At 48.9% G+C, this 20,139-nt stretch overlaps 3 protein-coding genes across 10 annotated transcripts in view; 2 read left to right on the top strand and 1 right to left on the bottom strand.

Moving 5' to 3' along the window:
- The window catches only part of NCOR1 (nuclear receptor corepressor 1), a 54,504-nt gene extending 51,768 nt beyond the window's left edge, over window positions 1-2,736 (top strand). For all 6 annotated transcript variants that reach the window (XM_069033487.1, XM_069033484.1, XM_069033488.1 and 3 more), the window contains exons 44-47: window positions 322-375; window positions 639-860; window positions 1,149-1,331; window positions 1,503-2,736. In XM_069033487.1, coding sequence (XP_068889588.1) covers window positions 322-375; window positions 639-860; window positions 1,149-1,331; window positions 1,503-1,690 — 647 coding nt within the window. In that variant the 3' untranslated portion in view covers window positions 1,691-2,736. The remainder of the gene's footprint in view (window positions 1-321; window positions 376-638; window positions 861-1,148; window positions 1,332-1,502) is intronic.
- A 2,757-nt stretch (window positions 2,737-5,493) lies between these two features.
- On the bottom strand, window positions 5,494-8,769 carry TTC19 (tetratricopeptide repeat domain 19). The gene is made up of 10 exons (XM_069033489.1): window positions 8,550-8,769; window positions 8,408-8,481; window positions 8,228-8,338; window positions 8,076-8,114; window positions 7,560-7,616; window positions 7,282-7,343; window positions 7,059-7,153; window positions 6,710-6,864; window positions 6,267-6,429; window positions 5,494-5,805 (listed from the first exon to the last, which is right to left on the bottom strand). Exons 1-10 carry the CDS (start codon window positions 8,737-8,739, stop codon window positions 5,672-5,674), a joined length of 1,080 nt encoding a protein of 359 aa, XP_068889590.1. The 5' UTR covers window positions 8,740-8,769; the 3' UTR covers window positions 5,494-5,671.
- A 21-nt stretch (window positions 8,770-8,790) lies between these two features.
- Window positions 8,791-18,289, top strand: ZSWIM7 (zinc finger SWIM-type containing 7). Of its 3 annotated transcripts, none has more exons than XM_069033492.1 (8): window positions 8,837-8,920; window positions 9,420-9,520; window positions 11,212-11,233; window positions 13,248-13,346; window positions 13,582-13,684; window positions 17,230-17,342; window positions 17,479-17,583; window positions 18,017-18,126. In XM_069033492.1, exons 2-8 carry the CDS (start codon window positions 9,442-9,444, stop codon window positions 18,042-18,044), a joined length of 549 nt encoding a protein of 182 aa, XP_068889593.1. In that variant the 5' UTR covers window positions 8,837-8,920; window positions 9,420-9,441; the 3' UTR covers window positions 18,045-18,126. The 3 variants fall into 3 exon arrangements, with proteins under 3 accessions (XP_068889591.1, XP_068889593.1, XP_068889592.1); XM_069033491.1 differs by lacking the exon at window positions 8,837-8,920 and adding an exon at window positions 8,967-9,054; XM_069033490.1 differs by lacking the exons at window positions 13,248-13,346; window positions 17,230-17,342 and having other exon boundaries at window positions 8,791-9,016; window positions 9,421-9,520; window positions 18,017-18,289.
- The last annotated feature ends 1,850 nt before the right edge of the window (window positions 18,290-20,139 follow it).

The following is a 20,139-nucleotide window of genomic DNA, read 5'->3' as shown; positions in this document are numbered from 1 at the left end:
ACATAATTAATGAGAGAGTCGTTAAAACCTGACATTATTCTAACTAACTGTGTGTTTGTAGTTTGCTTTGTATCAACTTTAAGTAACGCACATTTTCCTTTTTGGAAAGATGTGTTGAAACTAAATGGTTTGTGTTTTCTTAGCCCTTATGATTGTCTGTTAAATGACATTTTAATATAGTTCCAGTAATGAACACTGACATGGTGGAATATGATACTAGAACTATATTTTTGCTTTTTTCTTGTGCAGTAGGGCTAGCAGTGCTCACTTAGTGATCATCAGTACTGAAAAACTCAGTGAAATGTTGTGTTTTATTTGCAGCAACTGCTCAGCCAGGGACTGAAATATTCAATTTGCCAGCAGTCACTACCTCAGGTAAGTTCTTCAATAAAAGAAACAACATATGTTTCAGAAAAATGTAATGTCTTAAATATCTTAAATTTATATTCTCTGGGGAGTCCAGTAAAAGAGGAAACTGGTGAAATTTTAAACACCAATATCCTACAAGAAAACTTGTTTGCTGCACCATAAGGAAAAGCAAAATGACCAAATCTTTCCCCACACCCCTTTTAAATTTCTCCAAGATGCATTTTTTGCCTCCTTTCCCACCTTTCCCTGTGTTTTCTCTTCTCTCCCAGGTGCAGTCAGTTCTAGGGGTCACTCCTTTGCAGATCCTGCCAGTAATCTGGGTCTGGAAGACATTATTAGGAAAGCACTGATGGGAAACTTTGATGACAAGAGTGAGGAGCACGGGGTCGTAATGTCCCAACCTCTTGCGGTGGCTCCGGGCAGCTCCGGCGCCGCGGTACCAGCGAGTAACGAGACACGGAGGGAAGAAGCCAATCCATCTCCAAATTCAGGTATTGCAACTCCCAAACATCCCAGGGCCTTAAAGAAAATAAATAAATCAAGGGTTTGAATAACCTGGTGTCACTGAAAATCACTTTCTTTCCTCTGGAAGTGATAGAGGTGGTGTTTGCGTTATCATCCTGGCTTTTCCAGGAGCCTGTGACAGCACTGATGGAACAGGAAAAGGAGAACCAGGTGTATTGGATACCTGAAGCTTCTCAGTGCTGCCTGATAATTTATAGAAACAAACACAGAGAGGCTAAAATGTGGTTGGTGAAATCTGTCCCTTCTGTTGCCAGGTGGGGCAGTCAGCAAGCAGAAGCTCATTGGCAAGTCAAACAGTAGGAAGTCAAAGTCTCCAATTCCTGGGCAGGGATATTTGGGAACTGAAAGACCATCTTCTGTCTCATCTGTACATTCAGAAGGGGACTACCACAGACAGACTCCAGTGTGGGCCTGGGAAGACAGGCCTTCATCAACAGGTGAGGAATGGGCTTCTTTCAGAGAGCTCAGATGTTGTACTGTAACGCTGGATAATTGGCCAGAAGTTTCCAGCATGTGGGGGTTTTCTCAAGTGGATTTTCTGCTAATTGTCACAACCCAAGCCAACACAGATCTCTCAGAACAACTCGTGTTTTTGCCTTTTGGTGCAGGTTCCACCCAGTTTCCGTACAACCCTCTGACCATGAGGATGCTGAGCAGCACCCCCCCGACCTCCATCGCCTGTGCCCCCCCGTCCATGAGCCAAGCAACCACTCACCCACAGAACAGGATCTGGGAGCGAGAGCCTGCACCACTGCTTTCAGCACAATATGAGACTCTGTCTGACAGTGATGACTGAACTATGCAGATTATTATTTTTTTTTTAATTTGCGGGTCAAAAAAAGAAATCTATTTTTGACTTGTGCCCACAGAGACTTTCCAAGAGAGCAAGGGCCACACAATGAAGAATTGCTGGAGAGTCCGTGAAATGCCTTCTGCACAGGCTGTGTGTTGGAGGATTGTGGTCGAGAAGGTTGACTTACTAAAGATAAATATGTAAAGAGTTTTTAAAAATGTGGACTATTCCTGCTCTACATCTATTTGTAAAGAAAACCATAATGTCTTTTAAATCATTCTTCTGTAAATAGAGAGTACTTTTTGCAGTGTTTTTTTCCCTTGCTATAGTATCTGGTGTACTTATGTTCAAATCATTGCCTAAACTTTGGGGGTCATTTTGTAATTTTTTTTAAGCATTTTCTCCAGTGTAGAATACTCTTCATAACCCTAGCCTCCCTCTCAGCCTAGCCTAACCAGAACCCCAGCCTCCCAACCATCATTGCCCATTTAATGCCATGCCACTTCCTGCAGGCATTGTGCTTTTATATAATTTTTTTTTTTCCTTAGACACACTTTCTCAGTGGTGTTCAAGCTCTTGTGAAAATGTTGATTTTTAAGACTGACCCCTTAGTGACTTCTGTACATTAACATACTCCGGTTCGCTGGAATAAGATGATATATTTCTTTGGAATTTTAAATTCTGCCACATTGTAAATTTTTGGTGCAGTTGGTTTTATTTAGCAACACTGCAGAAATATTATTGCATGGGTATGTTATGGTTCATTTTTAAAAGGTTAAAGAAACAAAAAAAGAACAGCTTCTGGAGGCATACCTCACTGTTATGCACACTGGGAATTTTAACTGTGCCCTAAAGCCTATTCTTAGTGTTCTCTGTTTCTGCATTGTATGCAGTCAAAACAGGCTACTAAATTTTACTGTCATATTTAACCACAGCAAATGGCTTTTCTGAACAGAGGCTCTGGGTGGGTTGATAAATCCTTTAAGAAGAAAAACCTCCACATCCCAAGTTTAAATAAAACAAAGTGCTTTTATAGAATAATTGAGCAACACATGAGTCAACTACGTGGCTTCTGTTACAACCAGTTTGAAATAGGTACTGTGATTTTTGCCTTCCTCCAATCTGATTTTAAAATCTTTATGTAATAATTATTTTGAAGTCTGCGTCCCAGTCCCTGTCCCTCTAAGCAAGCTTTTGGTGGAAGTCCTTACAAATGCTTGGCTTAACTCCTGAAGTGTGCAATACTTGTTAGGGTGATGTTTATTTTTAGATTGTATATGGTACTAGGAGAGTCTCCTTAATCATTCATCTATCAATGCTTGCTATGGTATGCTTGTAGCTCATGTACACATCCGTCTGGGTAGCGATGTCACAGGGCGTCCTGACATCCATCTCCAAAAGCATCTTCATTTTATGCTGCACTGACCTCAGGAAGTGAATTCAAATCTTCCAGGGTAGAAGGACTGATTCACAGATAGCACTGAGCTGGGGGGTGGCGTGGTCTGTCAGATTCCAAACTGCTTTTGCATCTCATTGATCAGCAGGGTCTTTGCCTTCGAGTTATTTTCCGTGAAAAATATTTTGGGTTTTGCCGCTGTATTTGTGATGCGTTGTATGGAAGGTGTAACGCAGTGTGTAACCTTGAGTCGTGTGGCTCTGCATCCCTTCAGGGACTGTGGTGATCCACTTACAAACAGGAAGAAGCACAGAACTATTTATCAATAGCAAATTTATTTTCAGTCCTTTATGGAAAGCCTTTTTGCCCCAAGTGTGGGAAACAAAATTCCAAAGGAACTCATTTGGAAACTTGACACTGTTGAAAATACAGAACTATTTTGCTACTTTTTTTAAAACACTGCATCAGAGTAGACCCGTTGGCAGTCTTAATCTTCTTGCAGTCTTTCTCTGAGAAAGATTTCTCTCATCCTCCCGTCCTTTACCCTTCTGGCTTGAAGTAGTGAAGTTTTCATCCTGTTTGTAGACCTGTGCTCTTATTTTAACTTTCTTTTTTGTTCCCAACAGCAACATATACTGGAAAACGAGTTGATCTGCCCTTTTTGTAGATTTAAATTGGGAGTGGAAAGTTAAGTTCCATTCTTAAACTCACTCGTTCTCACTTTCTTAGTGTAACAAATACAATGTGAAAGAGGCATGTACAGACAAATGTCTTTGCTACCTGTACAGTAAGTATAGCATGTTCATTGCAAAGCTTCATGTTACTGCTGCAGCAGCAGCAAGATATCCAAAGTAGGATAGTCACTATCTCCTAAGATACAGCTTGAGTGGCATTTGCACATAAAATGTTGCTGCTTTTTTTGTTTGTTATCCAAGTTTTAACCTCTCCAGTGTAAAAACCTCCAGAGCCTAAGTTAGGGTTTACCACAATTCCAGTAATCTTCAAGTATGGAATTACATCTGCCCTGTTTCAAACAGGAAGGTGTTTGTAAGTCATGTTTACAAAGTGTAGTTTACTACAAATTTTTACCTGATTTCTGATCAGCGCTTTCACAATGCTTTCATCTTGATATGGTTCGTGATTCTGATATGAAATCATTTAAGACTTGAAAAACCCATGCATCATAATTTCCACACAATGTCTTCACTAGACAGTGACTTCTGGATTCAGACCAATCAATAAAGGGGATCAGTTCTCCACTTGCTTTTCCTGTGTCTCCCTCTTGTTTTGCAGCATCAGGCAAGACCCTGCTCCCAGGGGTGCTGCAGGGTTCCCAGGTAACACTGCTGTCCTCCAGGCTCTGCCACTTCAAACCCCAAACCCAGCACTCTAGGGAGGGTTGGCTCTAATGTGCCAGAGCCTTTCTGTCAGTACAGCCATATTTTTACTTCCTAGCTTGCTGAGAACAAAGCTGTGTATGTGACTGAAATTCTCCAGCTTCAATGAACTTCTGCTCTAGAAAACCTGTGTGCCTCCTCCTCTTAGCTCAAAGTTCAGCAGAGATGAACCTGCTACTGTAAGTAAATTAACAGTGATGTAATTACATTGAGGGTTGTACCAACCAGCTGCAGTTCTGACAACTGAGAGGTTAAACTTGTGCATGGTTAGTGACAAAATTAGTTCTACTATCGTAAGTATGGATTTGCTAATTTCTGGTTTAATTCTCTTTCTTTAACATCAGGCTTCCTGGCAGGGCAGAACTGAGAAATTCTGTTGTCTAAAGCAGCTGTTCATACTTGATTCCCATGAAGGCACGTAGCTGACAAAGCTGGGTTTGTACACACCATCTTTTCCAACAGGAAGCCTCAGCATTCTAGCACTGCCCTATCCAAGAGAGGAGGACAGCTTTGGCACTCTGTGTGCTCTCCACTGGAGCCAAGAGTTTTATTTCTGACAACAGCTCTGCGTGGTAACAGTCTCAGCCCTCCTCTGAGAGGACAAGTTCTATCTTTGGATGCTAAATGAAGAAATATACTTGATCTCCAGGCAATCTGTTGGACCAGGACAGGGAGCTACAGCTCTGTTGCAGTGCAGGTACAGCCTGGGAAATGCTCCACTGAAGTTCAAACACACTGAACTGCAGCACTGATAAAAGTGTAGCCCCTGTTGTGCTGTTCAGCGTGTAAAGAATGAGACAATTCCTGCCTGTTCCTCTTCAAGACTTGCTCTAGGACAGCTATGTTTTGAACCTGAACATTTCTGTGAGCAGGCAGGAGTAGCAAACTGCTACTCCTTGATTTTAACACAGGTTTTAATAATACCAGGCCAGACTTGCACTTAGGCAGCCAAAATTAAATCACTTAGCACAGTAGGTCAGTCAAACCACAAACTACACCACACATTCACGCACTTAAGATTTCACACCTTTATTTTGGGCTGTTAAGCAGTGGCAGCCCCTCCTCTTAAGCAGTCCTGAAACTCCTCATTGCTGTTTCTCTGGAGAATTGCACCGAGCTGGTCCCAGGCTGCCTGTGCTGACCAACCCTTGCTGCCTTCAGTCACCTCAAGGTTGGACTCTGTGGCCAAACTTACTTGGAGCCCTTTCTCCTCTTGGCCAGCTCAGCTAGTTCCTCCTGGATATGCTGGACAGAAGCAGCATCTCCCTTCTGCTGTGCCTGCTTGAGAGCTTCTTTGTACACTTGTTTTGCTTGCAGGAAATCTTCTGTAGCAAGAGGGAAAAGAGGCCTGGCTACCCAGTTCTATCACCCATTATCAGGGCCCCCTCCTGAAGCTGATCACATGCAAAGGACAAGGACTACCTGGAACACATCAAGACCTAGGGAGGTTCAGAAAACATCCTGACAGGTTGCCAGCTCTGAGAGCTGGAGAGCAGCAGTGATGATGGGACATGGTGCTGCTTCAGCATTAAAATCTTGTAGAAACAAATCTCATGCATGCCTTGTGTCCTTTTGGAAAAGTTACTGAATGCATGGGAAACAAGACCTCCTGGCAACCTTTTGGGTCAGGCTAAATTCAGTTTGTGAAAGCAATTCAAAGTCTGACCTACTGCTTAAACTAAAACTAATAACCCCGAACCAGCACTATAGCTCAGCCCTACAATACAGATCCAGATCTCTGCAGTCAGCACGAGCTCAGTGACAGGCTGGGCGTTCATTCACTGACCTTTGTGCATCAGGATTGCTGCCAGGTTACTGAGCACCATGTGCTCCTCGGGGTGCTGAGTGTCCCTTGCCAGCTCTGCCGCCCTCCTGACGTAGGTGAGCGCCTCCTCGTAGTGTCCCTGAGCATCCAGCACCGTGGCCAGGTCATTCATCAGCACCACACTCTGCACCAGGAGGGAAAAGGGAAGCTTGTGGAGCAGTCTGGAGCAGCAGAAGCACCACATTCATTCCCTGTCACACTAGGAAAAGCAGCATTTGCCAGAGAAGCTTTCAGTAAGAAAGTGTCCTGGATTTCTGTATTTGCATGCTCGTCCTTCCTGGCAGGAAACCAGCCTCAGGTAGTGCTGGCCATGTCTGAGGTCACCAGAGCTGCTCCAGGGCTGCCTCATTCCCTACAGATCAGCCTTTCCTTCCGTAGTGTCCAGCTACTGCTGTACAAATCACCTGTGGATGAGTCTCTCCCTGAACATCATTTGATATCTGCAGAGCCTTCTCATACATTTTTTGTGCTGCTGGGAGCTCACTGATGTTCAGGAGGTAGCGGGCATAGGAGTCCAGGCTCATCCCAAGCAGGAGCCGTGTGTTGGCCTTTTCTTCAGCTGCAAACAGAGAGGAGTGAAGTGATCACTGCCACAGGATCCAGCATGAGCCTCCATCCTACCACAGCAGGAAACTCAGGCAGTGTGAAGACAATGGATTGACATGAGGATGGTACTTAGGCAATACAGAAACAACATCAAGGACAGGGAAATGGAGAAAAGATGAGAAGCCTTTGGCAGGCCAGGCTGCCCACCTGATAAGACATCCTCAGGCAAGTCCTTTTCCTTGGCAATCTTCTCCTCTAGTGTCAGGATGCAGAACTGGTAGCCAGCTACAGCTAATTTGTGCCTGCAAAGTGCAAAGCAAAGCTCCTTCCATCCCTGAAGGATCCCTCCTTAAAGAGCCTCTGCTTGGCCACCCCACCACCACTGCAAAGCTGAGATGAAAGCAGATGACACCTCTTGCTGGGAACTCACTGGTTTTGAGCAGCGTAGATACTGGCCAGCTTGAGGGACATCTCAAGGATGGCGTTGTCATCCTGCCAGGAGGACATGCAATGCAACTGTTACACTTCTTGTATTTTCCCCAAAAGAAACACCATTGTCTCAGAGAGTTTAGACCCTAAAAATCCCCATCTTTTTGACTCCAGAGCTGCCATCCATTATGGTATTGCCAATCTCCAGTAAGAGGCATTGCAGCACAAGAAATAAGGTAAAGAGTAGGGCACCACTGGAAGCCTCTCAGAAGAACATACCTCCTTTGTGTCCCCTGCAAGCATATAGCTCATAGTTGCTTTGTAGAGCTTTTCTGCCTGAAATGAGAATTTTGAAGAGCATTTTAAAACAAAGCAGAAGCAGACTACAGGGAGGGGCATTTTTTTTGTGGCATTTACACTACATCAAGACCAGAAGGGCTGACCAGAGCCCAGTGGTACTGAACCAGTGGGTTCTTTCAGTTTCTTCTTGAGCGCTGCTGCAGCAGCCAGACTTTTACCCTGTCTGTGTGAGCTCCTTGGAGCAGCCATCTCCCTGCTCAGCTGCAGCATTTCACAGTAAGAAGTACACCATGTTGGAGCTCAGACCTTAACCGTGAGAGCATCTTTCTTAACGTGATGTGCTCATGGGACTGCAGTCCTGAGGGGGATCATTCTGCTTTGCACTGGGTGATCTCTGCTCTCAGTCCGCAGCTTGTGCCAGCACCCCACACCTTCGAGACCATGCACAAGATGTCAACCTCTAAAAATCCAGAGGGAAAAACAAGAGTTACTCACATTGTCCAGCTGTCCCTGCATATAGGCCACGTTCCCCATCTGGAAGAGACAGACACTGCTGAAGCTCCACCAAGGCAACGGCGACGAGCCTCAGCCGCTTCTCCTTCTCCCTCCAGCTGCACCCCGAGCTGGGCCCAAGCCCCGCTGCTCACCATGCTGTAGGTGTAGATGACGGCCTGCCTGTTCTCCTCCTGGTGCGCCCGCCGCAGGGCCTGGTGCAGGAGCTGCTCGGCCTGGGCCAGCTCCCCCTTCCCGGCGCTGAGCTGCGGGGGGACGAGCGCCGGTCACCGCCGGGCCCCGCGCAGGGACCGCCCGCGGGCCCCGCGCCTCACCTTGGCTCTCTTCAGCAGCAGGATGATGGCGTCCTCGCCGTCCTCCTCTTCGTGCCGCGGGAAGAGGGAGAACCCTGCGGGGACAGGGTGGTGGGTGCACGGTGCTGGCTGCGCGCTGCCCGGTGGCCGCCGCCCCTCTCACCTCCCAGGAAGGCCAGCGCAGCGCCGGCCGGCCGTGCCCAGCGCGGCCGCGCCAGCCCCGCGGTGCCGGTGTCCCCGCGGTGTCCCCGGTGTCCCCCTGCCCAGACGGGCCGGGGCAGCAGGGCGGGGCAGCGCCGGGGGCACAGCCGGGACAGGGCCCGCGGCAGCGCTGCCGCCGCCGCCGCCGCCATTCCGAGCGGGCCCTTTAAGGGCGCGCGCGCGCCGTGCGTGACGTCACCGCGGGCACGGGGCGCTGCCGTGACGTCACGCCCGGAGCGGTACCGGGAGCGGGAGCTGCTCCCGTCGGGAAGAGCCCCGGGAGCGGGGCAGGGAGCGGGGCAGGGAGCGGGGCCCGCCCCTCTGCCCGGCCTGGTGAGGAGCGGCCTGTGCTCTGCCGGGCTCCTCAGCACGAGAGGGACACGGAGCGGGGCGGACAAAGATGAGCGAGGGGCCGGAACATCACCCAGGAAAGGCTGAGGGAGCTGGGGCTGCAGAACGGGGATCATGTGTGTAAATCCCTAAAGAGGGGTGACAGACCAAGCTCTGCTTGTCCGGCAGTGGCACCAGAGAAACGGGCAGAAATGATGCCCAGGAAGTGCCACCTGGACATGAGGAGGAACATCTTCCCTGGGCAGTGACCGGTCCCTTGCACCGGACCCGTGTTTATGTGGGGGCATCTCAGCGACACCCGTGTGTTTGTGGGGAACCGTGTGTTCCCAGAACGTGTAAAAAACACATTTTATAAGTTGCCGAGGGTGCCGTTCCTTGGCCTGGTTGCTGGGTTGGGATAGAGTGCCCAGATAAGCCCTCCCGACGCACAGTGGCCGTGGTGACCCTAATGATTTCCCACTGTCTCCTGTCTCGTTTCCAGGGATGAGTCCGGCGCCAGTGGGATGGACAGTAGTACCTTGCCAGCAGTAGCAGAAGAGCTCTTGAGAGAGATCAAAAAGGCTTTTCAGGAGAGCTCACACGGTATGTGAAGGATCTCTGCAGGCAGTGGCCAGGAGCGGGGCCTCTCACACCCCCACGGAGTGATGGGGGCCCTTGGCCTCCCCTTTCTTACCAGACCCTGTTGTCTCAGGGCTGGCCTTTCTGTCCCTGTTTGTGACAACAGACAGGTGTGAAGCACAGATAATGAGGAGCAGCCCCTTCTCGAAGTCAAATTCAAAAACCACGCCAGTTTGGACACTTTTTTTTTAATGTGAGACATAGGGGTAATTCTGCTTCTCAGAGCTCCTGGTGCGCGTGGTCACACTTGAGGGATGATAAATTAGTGCCTGTGGCAGGAATTTTGCTGTGCCCTCTGCGCTGCTGGTTCTACAGACTCACCAATCCCAAAACTTAAGAGTTGGGAAGGGAAATTTCCCAAACCCGTTGCCTGTCTGACCGGCAGAGGGGGTATGCTGGTGATCCCAGGGCAAGCAACAACTTCCCAGTGCTTCAATGAAACGAGCACAAGCCAGCAGTGACATCCTGGCCAATTCCAGCAGCTAGTTAAGAACAATTACCTTCACTGCTCTGTGACCTGTGCTAAGAAAATATTAATGTTTGTGTTTACTGGATGAGTTGCACAGAATGGCTCTTCCTAAGGAAAGTGTCTGCTGAAGGAATATTTTTAACTGCACAAAACCCAAACAAATAAGAATTCAGATAAATCTGTCTGAGCACTACATGGGAGTGAGGGATGGGCAGAAACTTCATGTCTAAACTGTCAAGAGTGACAGCTTTTTGGCAGCCTTGCACTGTGGCTTCTGTCAGGTTAGAGTAGATCCAAAATCTACATGTGACTTTTAAAAGAGCTTTATAAATCCTGTTCTAAAGTATGCAAAAAAAAAAAAAGAGTGGTACTAAAGCAGAGTGGTACTAAAACACACTGAGACAGAGCTGTGGACACAAAATGATCGATCCCTTTGCAGAATTAAATTCAAATAAAGCTGGAAAATTCAAACCGACAGTGCAAGTCATAGAGAGTATTTTGAATTGTTGGAAGAAAAAGATTTTAAAGTCAAAAATCCAGATCTTCCAGTGGGATATGGAGACAGAGTACACTGTGTCCCCTGGGTGATAACAGAAAGATCAGACTGGACAAGCAGAGCCTGAGCTGTCAGCTACAACAAACACACTGCTTTGCTTGAGTGTAACTTTCCATCTTAACGAGCAGTTCCAATAAACGAAGACACAGCGTTTCAGTGGGCTGTATTAAAAGCCATAAACCAGTGGCGCCCTGCAGGACTCTGCTGGGAAAAGAACAACATTTTTAAAGTTGTGATGCCAGAGCTCTCAACTCATGCCAAGAGAGTTTCAGGGAAAATAATATATATATGTATTTTTAACCGGCTTCTTAAAGTGACAGAGTAAGACGCTGAGGCCTCCTGCCTTTTATTGTGTGCTTTTAAAAGTAGGATGTCATAAAAGAAAGTACATTTGGGCTTCTGCATTTCTTCTTAAAACGAATCTCTGCAGTTGTGATTGCTGTACTTGATAAGTGCCTTAGCCCTGCCATCATGGATCATTTTGCTGCTCCTTGTTGCTTTTTTGGTGGCTAGAGAGGATGGTGAGAGCCCTGCAGTTCTGTGTGTCCTCTGGGGATACCCTGGGGGGACAATGATCCTCCTGTGATGTGAAATTCTGCAAAATCACGTTTCCTTTTCTTTCTGTTGCAGTCCCCGATGACCTGCTGCTGGGGTGAGTGTCTTCTGCTTCAGTTCCTGCCCCAAGGCCCTGCTGAAGGGCAGTTGGTGGTCAGCTCTCATCTTGGGGCTGCTGGTTTTCTCCTGTGTTTGACCAAGTGCTGCTGAAACACAAAAATGCTGCATGGTTTTGGTGGTGGTGCAAATGAAGGTTCTGAAGGGGTTTTTTTCCAGAGATTCATGAAATTAAGTCTGTATCACTGAATTTCCTGTGATGACTTGCTCTCATTTAAACAGGATATTTAACCTGAGCTCTGAGTCCACTCTCAGATCTGGAAGGAGTTAGCTGTGAGAGTGGACTGTTGCAGGGTGATTCATCCCTCTGCCTTCCTATCACTGTGAGCACACTGAGGTCACTCCTGCTGTTTGAGTCATGGGCAGGTGTGATAGAGAGGCAGAAGTGTTCTTATCATCACCCTGCACCAGGGAATTGTAAACGTGGAGATTGAGAGTTTTCTTCTGTTGAGGAGCAGTCTCAGGTCAGGTTTGTCACCCTTGAGAATACTTCAGTGGTGATCCAAGTTTCACAACTTCAGCCCTCACCAGTTGGTGTCAAGGCATTGTCTCAGTGAAAGAGACTTTTCAGATTCGTCTTTAACCTTGTGCTCCTGCCTGCCAGGGGATGAGATCACCGGGAACCCTCCAGGCCTTAATGCCTTTGTGTTAAAGTTATCTGACACTTGTGAAAGGTGTGCTGCCTCCCTCTCCTGGGACCACAGCGGCCTTTGAAAGGTGGGATTAGATTTGACCAGCCTCGTGCAAGCTTTTGTTTCCTTCTCCTCAGAAGAGAAAAGAAATTACTTTGTTAAGTTTAATAATGGTTGGGTGGTAACTCTTGGCAGCCAAATTTCCATCAATTCCCTGCAACCAGCAGCTCAGAAGTATTCTGATTTAATTTCCCAAACTCTTCCGAATCTCCAAAGTCCTTGAATTTTCTGTGGGCATTTCCTGTTGAACTGATATACGCAAGAAAAGAATTCCCTAAATTTGAAAAGAGTTCCTGAAACTCACTGAGCTCAGCCCCCTTCTAGTCCCAAACCTAATCATCAAGGAATGTCTTACGTGGAGCATTCCCCCACCCACCTCCTCGCAGCCCTCAGAGGGAGCCAGCCGTTTTTGCCTTGAGTTTGTGAAAGTTTTGGTCTTCCTGGAATTTGTCTGTCTGCTTGGCTGCTTATCAATGAGCTTGACTCAGCCGTGCTGGGGCTCTGCCTTGCTGTGTCCTCCTTGGATTTGGAAACTTTCCCCTTTCTCTTGGTCTCCTGCTCGTGTTTGGTGCTCTTCTCATCACTGCTGATTTCCTTGTTGTTTACCCTTGGAACCAATCTAGACTACACAGAGTTTTCTCAGCGGATGAAAGGTCTGTACAGTTAACTGAGTTGCCCCTGAACTCTTTGGAAACACTCAGAGCAGTTGGATTTATTGGTCTAAAATGACTTTGAAGCCTGTGAGCTGCCTGGACAATAGGCTGAAGGTGCAGATGTCCATATTTAACACACACCTTATCATATACCCCTGCACAGCACCAGCAGGAGATAAAATCCCCCTTGCAGGGATGTGCAGTGGTGCCCATCCCAGGCACTCCTTCATCCATAAATGCTGTGCGTCCCTGCACGTGTCCTGCCTGAAAGGGAAAGGGCTTTTAGGGAGAGTGGAGGGACATAAGGCACGTGCTGCCCCTGGGTGTTTATCTGGAATAGCTTGGCTGTCCCGAGCCCTGCTCATAGCTGGGTCACAAATGCAAAACTGATGCTAACTGGTGTCTCCATGTGCAGTGGAGTGTCTTAAGTAATTCCCTGATGCTCTCCAGCTTCCTCCTGATGCAGTTTGATGGGTAGGGAAAGGATAATTTATCCCTCAGTTGTGGCTGTGATGGAGGAGATGTGATCACTACAAAATGACTCACTTATTCCCCAGGGTTTGAACTGATTTCCAAGGGATGAGGAAGGAGCCCTAGTTCCTATTGCTCCAGGAACTATGGATCATCCTTGCTCTCTCCTTTCTCCAAGGAGATGTGTGGTCCATGCCTGGAGCTGGGATTCAAGACCACCTGATCAATCCTCTGATCCAGGGCAGCGCATTCAGGACAGCCTGGAATTGCAGTTAAGGTGTCCCAGAGCATGAGCCCCTTTTCCCCTGAGCACTTCCAAGTCTGGCTCCATGTGATCCCCTAAAATCCCTGTTTGTGCCTTTTGTGCCCAGGGGACATTTTCACAGTTACTGCAACAAGGAAAAATGTCTTACTTTTTGCAATGGGCACCTTCTGGGCTCCACTGTGCACTGGGGCTGAGCCAGGTGGTCTCCTTTGTGCTGTGACCTAACTAGAGACACATTCTCTTCCAGGCTGAAGTTCATTTTTGGCCTATCTGCAGTCCCAGCTCTGGACTTGGTGGATCAGCGTTCTGTCACCCGAGTCATTGCCCCCAGTGGAAGGACTCTGTACCAGGTACATGCTCCTCTTTGCTCTTGCTTTCTGGTGGTTTCCAGCTGGCGTTTGAGCCAGTGTTTTCCTGACTTGCAGAGCATGGATAAACACAGAGAGAACACCAATGTTTTACAAGCTCCTGAAGTGACACTGGAGAGCAGCAGCCATGGGCTAGAATTAAAGCAGCACGGTTCAGTACCATTTTCTTTGTGGCTCCCAGCCAGCCAGAGACAATTTATGTGTTTGTGGGCATCACAGTCAGGAGGAAGTTTTCCAGGGACTGCTAATTTTGCTTTATTACCCTCATCCTATCCAGCAAAGGAAGCTCTTCCTCTTGACCAGCTGTACTCAGCTCAGTGTTATCTGCCATCACTGCGTTTCTTTTCCCTCCTGACCTCTGCTTGGCAGGGCATCTTTGTGGCCTGGGAGGAAGCAATGCAGGCCAAACCCGTGGGTTTCGTTCTGGTTCAGTGTAGCCAAGTCTGTGAATCACAGAAATGTCTCCATGAAATGGCATTTTGGGGAGAAGAGCTCACCTCAGCCCTAAGATCAATTACAGCACAGGAGTGAGGAACAAGTAGAACATTTCCAAGTATCCCCTCTGCAAAGGACCTTCTCTCCTCCCCTGGAGGTGCTTTGGGGTCGTGTAGGGTGAGAGCAGAGCTGTGAAGTCAGTCCTGGCTAAGGGCACAAACCCTTCTCACGTGTTCAGAGCTTGCACATGGAGCCTTTATCACTTCTGGGGCCATGGGGAGGACACGGGCCCCTCCAGAGAGACATGAATCATAACCAGGGCTCGAGAACGCAGCCTTGGATTCCAGTTGAGGGCTTGCCTGTGGATGTTTGGTAAAGCCTAGGAAGCTTCCAGCACTCTTAGACAGCAGCTGCCTTGCTGATTAATTGAGTGCTCAAAGGCTTTCCCTTTTTTACTGTTGCTTGTCTGAAAATGCCACTGGGCAGAGAATGGTCACACTCTCCTTGCAGAGCTTTGTCAGGCCCCTGCAGGCTGAGGCAGAGCTTTACTGGGCATCAATTAATATCTACTGATGTTAAGAATGGGCTCCACTGGTGCACACTGAAAAGGAACAAGTGTCAGAACTGCTCTCCTGCCTCTGCAGGGAGAGGGAGCCTCTGGTTTCCATGTGGAGAAAGAACCCCTGGACAGGAGGGTCAGGGAGTTAATGCAGGACAAACCTACAGGAAGCAGGTTCCTGTGTGCCTCCAGCTGCATTCCTCTTCAGTGGAGCTTGATTGCTGATTAAGGCCACGCTGATGAGTTCATTAACAGAGGAATCTGAAGAGATATTTTCTCCGGGGGTGTGAGGTTGGTGCCATTGTGAAATTCTTCCTCATCACAGCTGTCTCAGATGCAGAAACAAAGAGCAGAGTCTCCCCTGAGGCTGCTGGCTGGAGCAGTGACAGGAACACGATCTGGGATCCTAGAAGCTGAACTCCTGGGTGGGACACTGCACTGGAGTCCTGGCTCTTCATTCCTGTGTGGTGTAGGAATGTGTGGAAATGTCCCCCAGCTGAGTGCTCCTGGGGAGAGGGGCATCTATGGCTGCCTGGACACTACAGAATCATCCCTGTTAATTATCCCCCACAAAGTCAGCCCTGCCATTTGCACCCAGATGTGGTTGAGCTGGAATGTGAGGTGGTGCTTCCACTTGCAGCAGGGTCTGGAGAACTCTTTGAGGCCATGAGGTTGGTTCTGTTGTGAAACTCCTTTGGGTCATTAGAGCCAAATCTGAGCTGTTGATAATTCCCTATCACCCAGCACATCTTAGGTCCTGCTCCAGGGGAGGAAGGCTCTGCTCAGACAGGCCCTGTAGTGTAGGCAGCTCTTGCCCTCAGGAGCTGAAATGGGAGAAGAAGGCCCTCAGCAGTCAAATGAAAGCTGTGATTTGTCTCTTAATGCCTGGGCATTAATGCCCTTGCTGTTTAACAGAGGAGCAGCACTGATGGAGTGTCCAAGGGCTGGATGCCTCAGAGCTGAAATCATCCCAAGAGAGCTTGGACAATACCTGCCGTGCTGAGGTCAGGGATAAATGTTACCTGCTGCAGGGATGGTGGATCTGGCTGATGGGGGAGCTGTGCTGGATGTGGCAGAAGCATTTGGGGCACCCTTTAGTTGTTCCCAAGTGGCAGAACTGCTGAGCTGTGGGAGTGAAGCAGGGCAGAGGCAGTGCTTTAGCCCTGCCAGCTGGCACTGCTCACATCCTGCACTTTTACTGGGTTCTTCTTTTTTTATTATGTCTTTTTTCATTCATTTCCTAGAACTGTGTGGCAGATGCCCCATGGTGAAGGGTTTGAGCAGCAGGCCCTGGCACAGGCTGTGGTGCTGCCTGCCTGTCTGTCCATGTGCTGGTGCCTCAGCTGACCCTCCTGTGCTCCCATACCCTGGCAGGGACACCTCCAGGGGGATTTTTCCTCACTGAGCAGCCAGCAAATGCCCAGGGATGAGGACAGCAGAAGGAAATCTCCCCTCAGGGCCAGGAGAGCACCCCAGTGCCTGGCTGGGCTGCAGCTGGCCAGGAACAGAGGCACCTTTTTCTTCCACTCTTTGGATTTTAGATTTTGCCTTATTAGGCAGAGGCTGTGTTCTTGCCATCTGGGTCAGGATGGGGGAATGCTGAGCTCAGCCCAAATCTGGCAGTGTCTGTCTGTGGCTTCCCCCCCTCCTCAAAGGAAAACACTTCTGAAGGAAAGGCACCATCAGAATACTTCATCTTGGAAAAAACAATCAAAGGGGCTAGAGGAAAACAAACTTATCACAAGTGAAACAAACTCAGCCTGCAGTGAAAAGAGGACCCAGGGGAAAGGCCAGACTGAAAAAAAAGTGGTTTACCCTGAAATGGGAATGTGAGGTTTGTGTCCTGGATCTGCTGAGAGTGAGGGGGACTTTGAGGCATTGGCACTTCTGTGGGAGAGCCCGAACTTCTGGATGTTCCCTGTTGGGCAAAGGGTGCAGGGAGAGCTCCAGGGGACAGGGGAGGGCACCCCTTGGAAGTGCAGCTCTGGACCATGAGGGACAATGTTCCTCTGGAGGGGCTTGGAATGCCAGGGATGTACTGGAGGGGAGCAGCACTCTGCAGAGCTCCACTGCCTTTTCACTTCCTGTGTTTGTCTTTGGATTTAGGTGTGTGTGTGCCACAAACCCAGCCAGAGTCTAAAGCCTGGGGTGGGAGAGGGCTGTGATGTGCCCTCAGAGCCCTGGGGCCTGGGCAAGTAAGTGCTCTGCTCTTGCAGACCCTTCCCTTGCTGTGGATTGGGATCTTAAAGGAGTTTCCCAAAAGCTGTTTTCCAGTCTTGAAGAAACCAAAAGAGAAATAACAATCATAGGTTGGCTTTCCTGTATCCTGCAGTCAGCTCCAGCAGTGCACAGATTGCTCCACGCTGGAAACAAAAGCTTCCCTCACCTGTTTGCTGCACCCCACGCCCCTGGTGCAGCCTCAGCACCAGCCTTGCAGGGAACAGCATGTGGGAAAAGCAGGCAGTGCTGTTCCCAAAGCAGAGATGGAGCAGGGAGGCTTCTCTGGAGACTTCAGCTTTGTTTATTCAGGCAGATCTGGATTCCAGTAGCTGCAGCTGGTTTTGGGAGCAGAACAGCCTTCAGTGGTTGGGAAAGGAGAGGCCTCCCTGCAAGTGCTCAGGGAAACCTGAGGAGCTTCAAGCTTAGGTGGGTCACTGCAGTGTTTGGGGACACTTCTGTACTGTGACACCTCCCCCTCACTGCTGGGTCAGTGCAGACCCAGCCTGAGTCAGAGAAATTAAAGTGAATCCTGCCTCTGACTCCTCATCTGCCTCTGTTTCAGGTCCTTGGGAGCTCAGGGAAACTCTACACCTGCTACAGCTCCTGCCACTTCTGCACGTGCCCTGCCTTTGGGTTTTCTGTGTTGCAGAAGAGCGAGAGCCTCCTGGTGAGTTCTCTGCCTCATCCCCTGGGGCAGGGATGGGGAGAGGGGACAAAGCTCTGCCCTGCTCCCGGAACCTGAAATTTCCAAACAAACACACGCGTGGAGTTGGCCATGCAGGCTGAGCCCGACCCACTGTGCCACTGGCCTCAGAGCCCCAGGTTTTGGATGCAGCCAGGGCTGGGGAGGGCTTTTGGGGGTCTGCAGTGGTGGGGAGGCTGTCAGGAGCCAGGATCTGTGTGCCAGATCCCTGGATTGCATTGTCCTGGCAGCAGAACTGGGGACACTGAGCACCACCTGTGCCAGGGCTTGGCGTGCCAGGAGGGAACCCCGTTCCTGGGAGGGCTGAGCACTTCATTAAACACATTTTGGGCAGGATGGATTCCTGGTCCAGACAGAGCCTGACATTCCTGTGTTGCTCCTGCTATTAACTTTGCAGTGCAAACACATCCTGGCTGTCTACCTGAGCCAGGCCATGGGAGCCTGCCAGGAACTGTCTGTGTCTGAGGAGCAGCTCACAAACATCCTCCTGGCTGAGGAAGAGGATGAAGGATGAAGGATTTGGATCACTCTGGCTGTGTAGCTGGCATTTTTACTATCTACAAGGCTGTCAAATGCTCGTTGTGGCTGGTAGGTTTGTTTCTTCCTGTGCTGCAGCCAAGAGTGACATTAATTAGCAGCCTGGCACTGATAAATTAATTAATTAAGCCTGTGTTGACTTCAGTTTCATTTATTTATTCTGTTCTTGGGATTTCTGAAGATGTTTGAACTGATCTGTAATAATTGTGATGTGGGGATGCAGACAGTCCTGCAGTGATCCACAGATTAAAGAGCTGCTGTGGCTCTTTGCAGGTGGCAGCTCAGAGCAATTCCTGATCCATCAGTGTCAGCACCCTGAGGTGCTGGCAGCTCTGTGCTTCCACTGGAACAGGATCTTTGGAAGCATCATCCTGGTTGCTGTGCTTTAAATTGACCATTTTCAGGCACATTGACCACCTCAAGGCTGCTTCCCTGTCCACACAGCAGCCCTGAGCTGGGAACCAGCTCCTTCCAGCTGGGATTCCCTGTTCTCCCTAAATGCAGTGTGGTCTCTCGTGCTGCACCATGGGAACACATCAGCCACGAGAAATAATGGGGCACAGGCTGAGCCAGGTGGTGTGGGGGTAAATGAAGCATTCTGTATGTAAATAGCAGTTACTGCAAACACAAAATCTCAGCAACACCAGAACAGATCCACCCATGTCCATCAGAGCAGTGAGCAGCGACAGCTGAATGGCCACAGCTGCACTCACTGCACAAAGTTCCTCTGCCCTTTTTGCTTCACATTTTTATAGAAACCTTCAGAGCTTTTCATTCAGGGGGGCAAGGGAGGTGTCCTGGTTTTATTTTGCCTTGAAATGTCTTTGGCTCAGATCCACAAAGGCACTTCCTTGCCAGTGACTGGGACCTGGGCCAGAGTTAGTGCCTGACAGCCCCATGGCACGGCTGGACTGAGGATGCACCACATCCATCTGCAGGAATTCTGGCTCATGAAAGGTGTGGGAAGGGAGCAGTGGTGGGTGCTGAGCTGCACTGGAAGCTCTCACATGTGGACAAGTGTTCTGGGACCTTCTCTCTTGGTGTTAGAGCACTGAGAGTTTCACTCTATTGCTGCTGTGAGAGTTTGGGTCGTTTTCAGCCAGCCAAAGGGAGAGATTACATCCTTTGTTGTGGGGATAAATGTGGCTTGCAACCACTTGGCAACACTGCCAGAGCTGCAGGTGAAACCCTGCTCGTTTCCAGCCGTGATTAACAGGAGGAACACGGCCAAAGATAACACAGAAGGGACGGAATGAATGGAGGAGAGAGTCAGGCCCTGCCCAAATGGCAGGAGGTGGCTCCCTGTGTCAGCTGGAGCCCGACCAAGGCAGATGCAGCAAAGCTGAATGGGGCTGTTAAAGGAGAAGCACTTGGGACAGTGACTGGAACTGCTCAGACTCGTGGTGGAAATGCCCATCTCTGAGCCACTGAGCTGTAGCTAAATTTGGACATTGCATAAACATGTACAAACCCATTCTGAGCTCACTGGTGATTCCACCCAGGTCTGGGGCTGAGTGCTGCAATGAAATCCAGCGCTCCCAGGGAACCATTCCCTGTGCATGGTGGGCCCAGAGTCATTCCTGCAGCTCTTGCCAGCTGGCAGAGCTGGATATCTTGCAGGAACAAGATATCTTCAGCTTTTCAACTGATTTTTACACCGTATTTGTCATTATATATGCCAGAGAAATGAAACTCTTGGGGTCTTGTATTCCCCCCCTTGTAGTGCAACACAGTTTAAAAAAATATAAAGTTGATTTCTATGTGATTCAAGTACAAATTTTCAGGGATAAAAATATAAAAATTACTATTGGGGGAAAAAAAAAGCATTCACAGCTTCTGGGAGTTACAGGGCTGCAGGGGAGCCCCAGCCAGACCAAGCTTTAGGAATCAGGTGAGCTGCAGCGTCCAGCTCTCACAGCTAAAACCTGCACTTCTGGAAGCTCTGCAAGGCTGGCAGCAGAAACCTGGGAGCAAAAACCTAAT

Source organism: Aphelocoma coerulescens, chromosome 19 (genome assembly GCF_041296385.1).
Source record: "Aphelocoma coerulescens isolate FSJ_1873_10779 chromosome 19, UR_Acoe_1.0, whole genome shotgun sequence".
NCBI classification, from domain to species: domain Eukaryota; kingdom Metazoa; phylum Chordata; class Aves; order Passeriformes; family Corvidae; genus Aphelocoma; species Aphelocoma coerulescens.
Note: the sequence above shows the minus strand (reverse complement) of the source record. Positions and strands in the feature narration are given on the sequence as shown.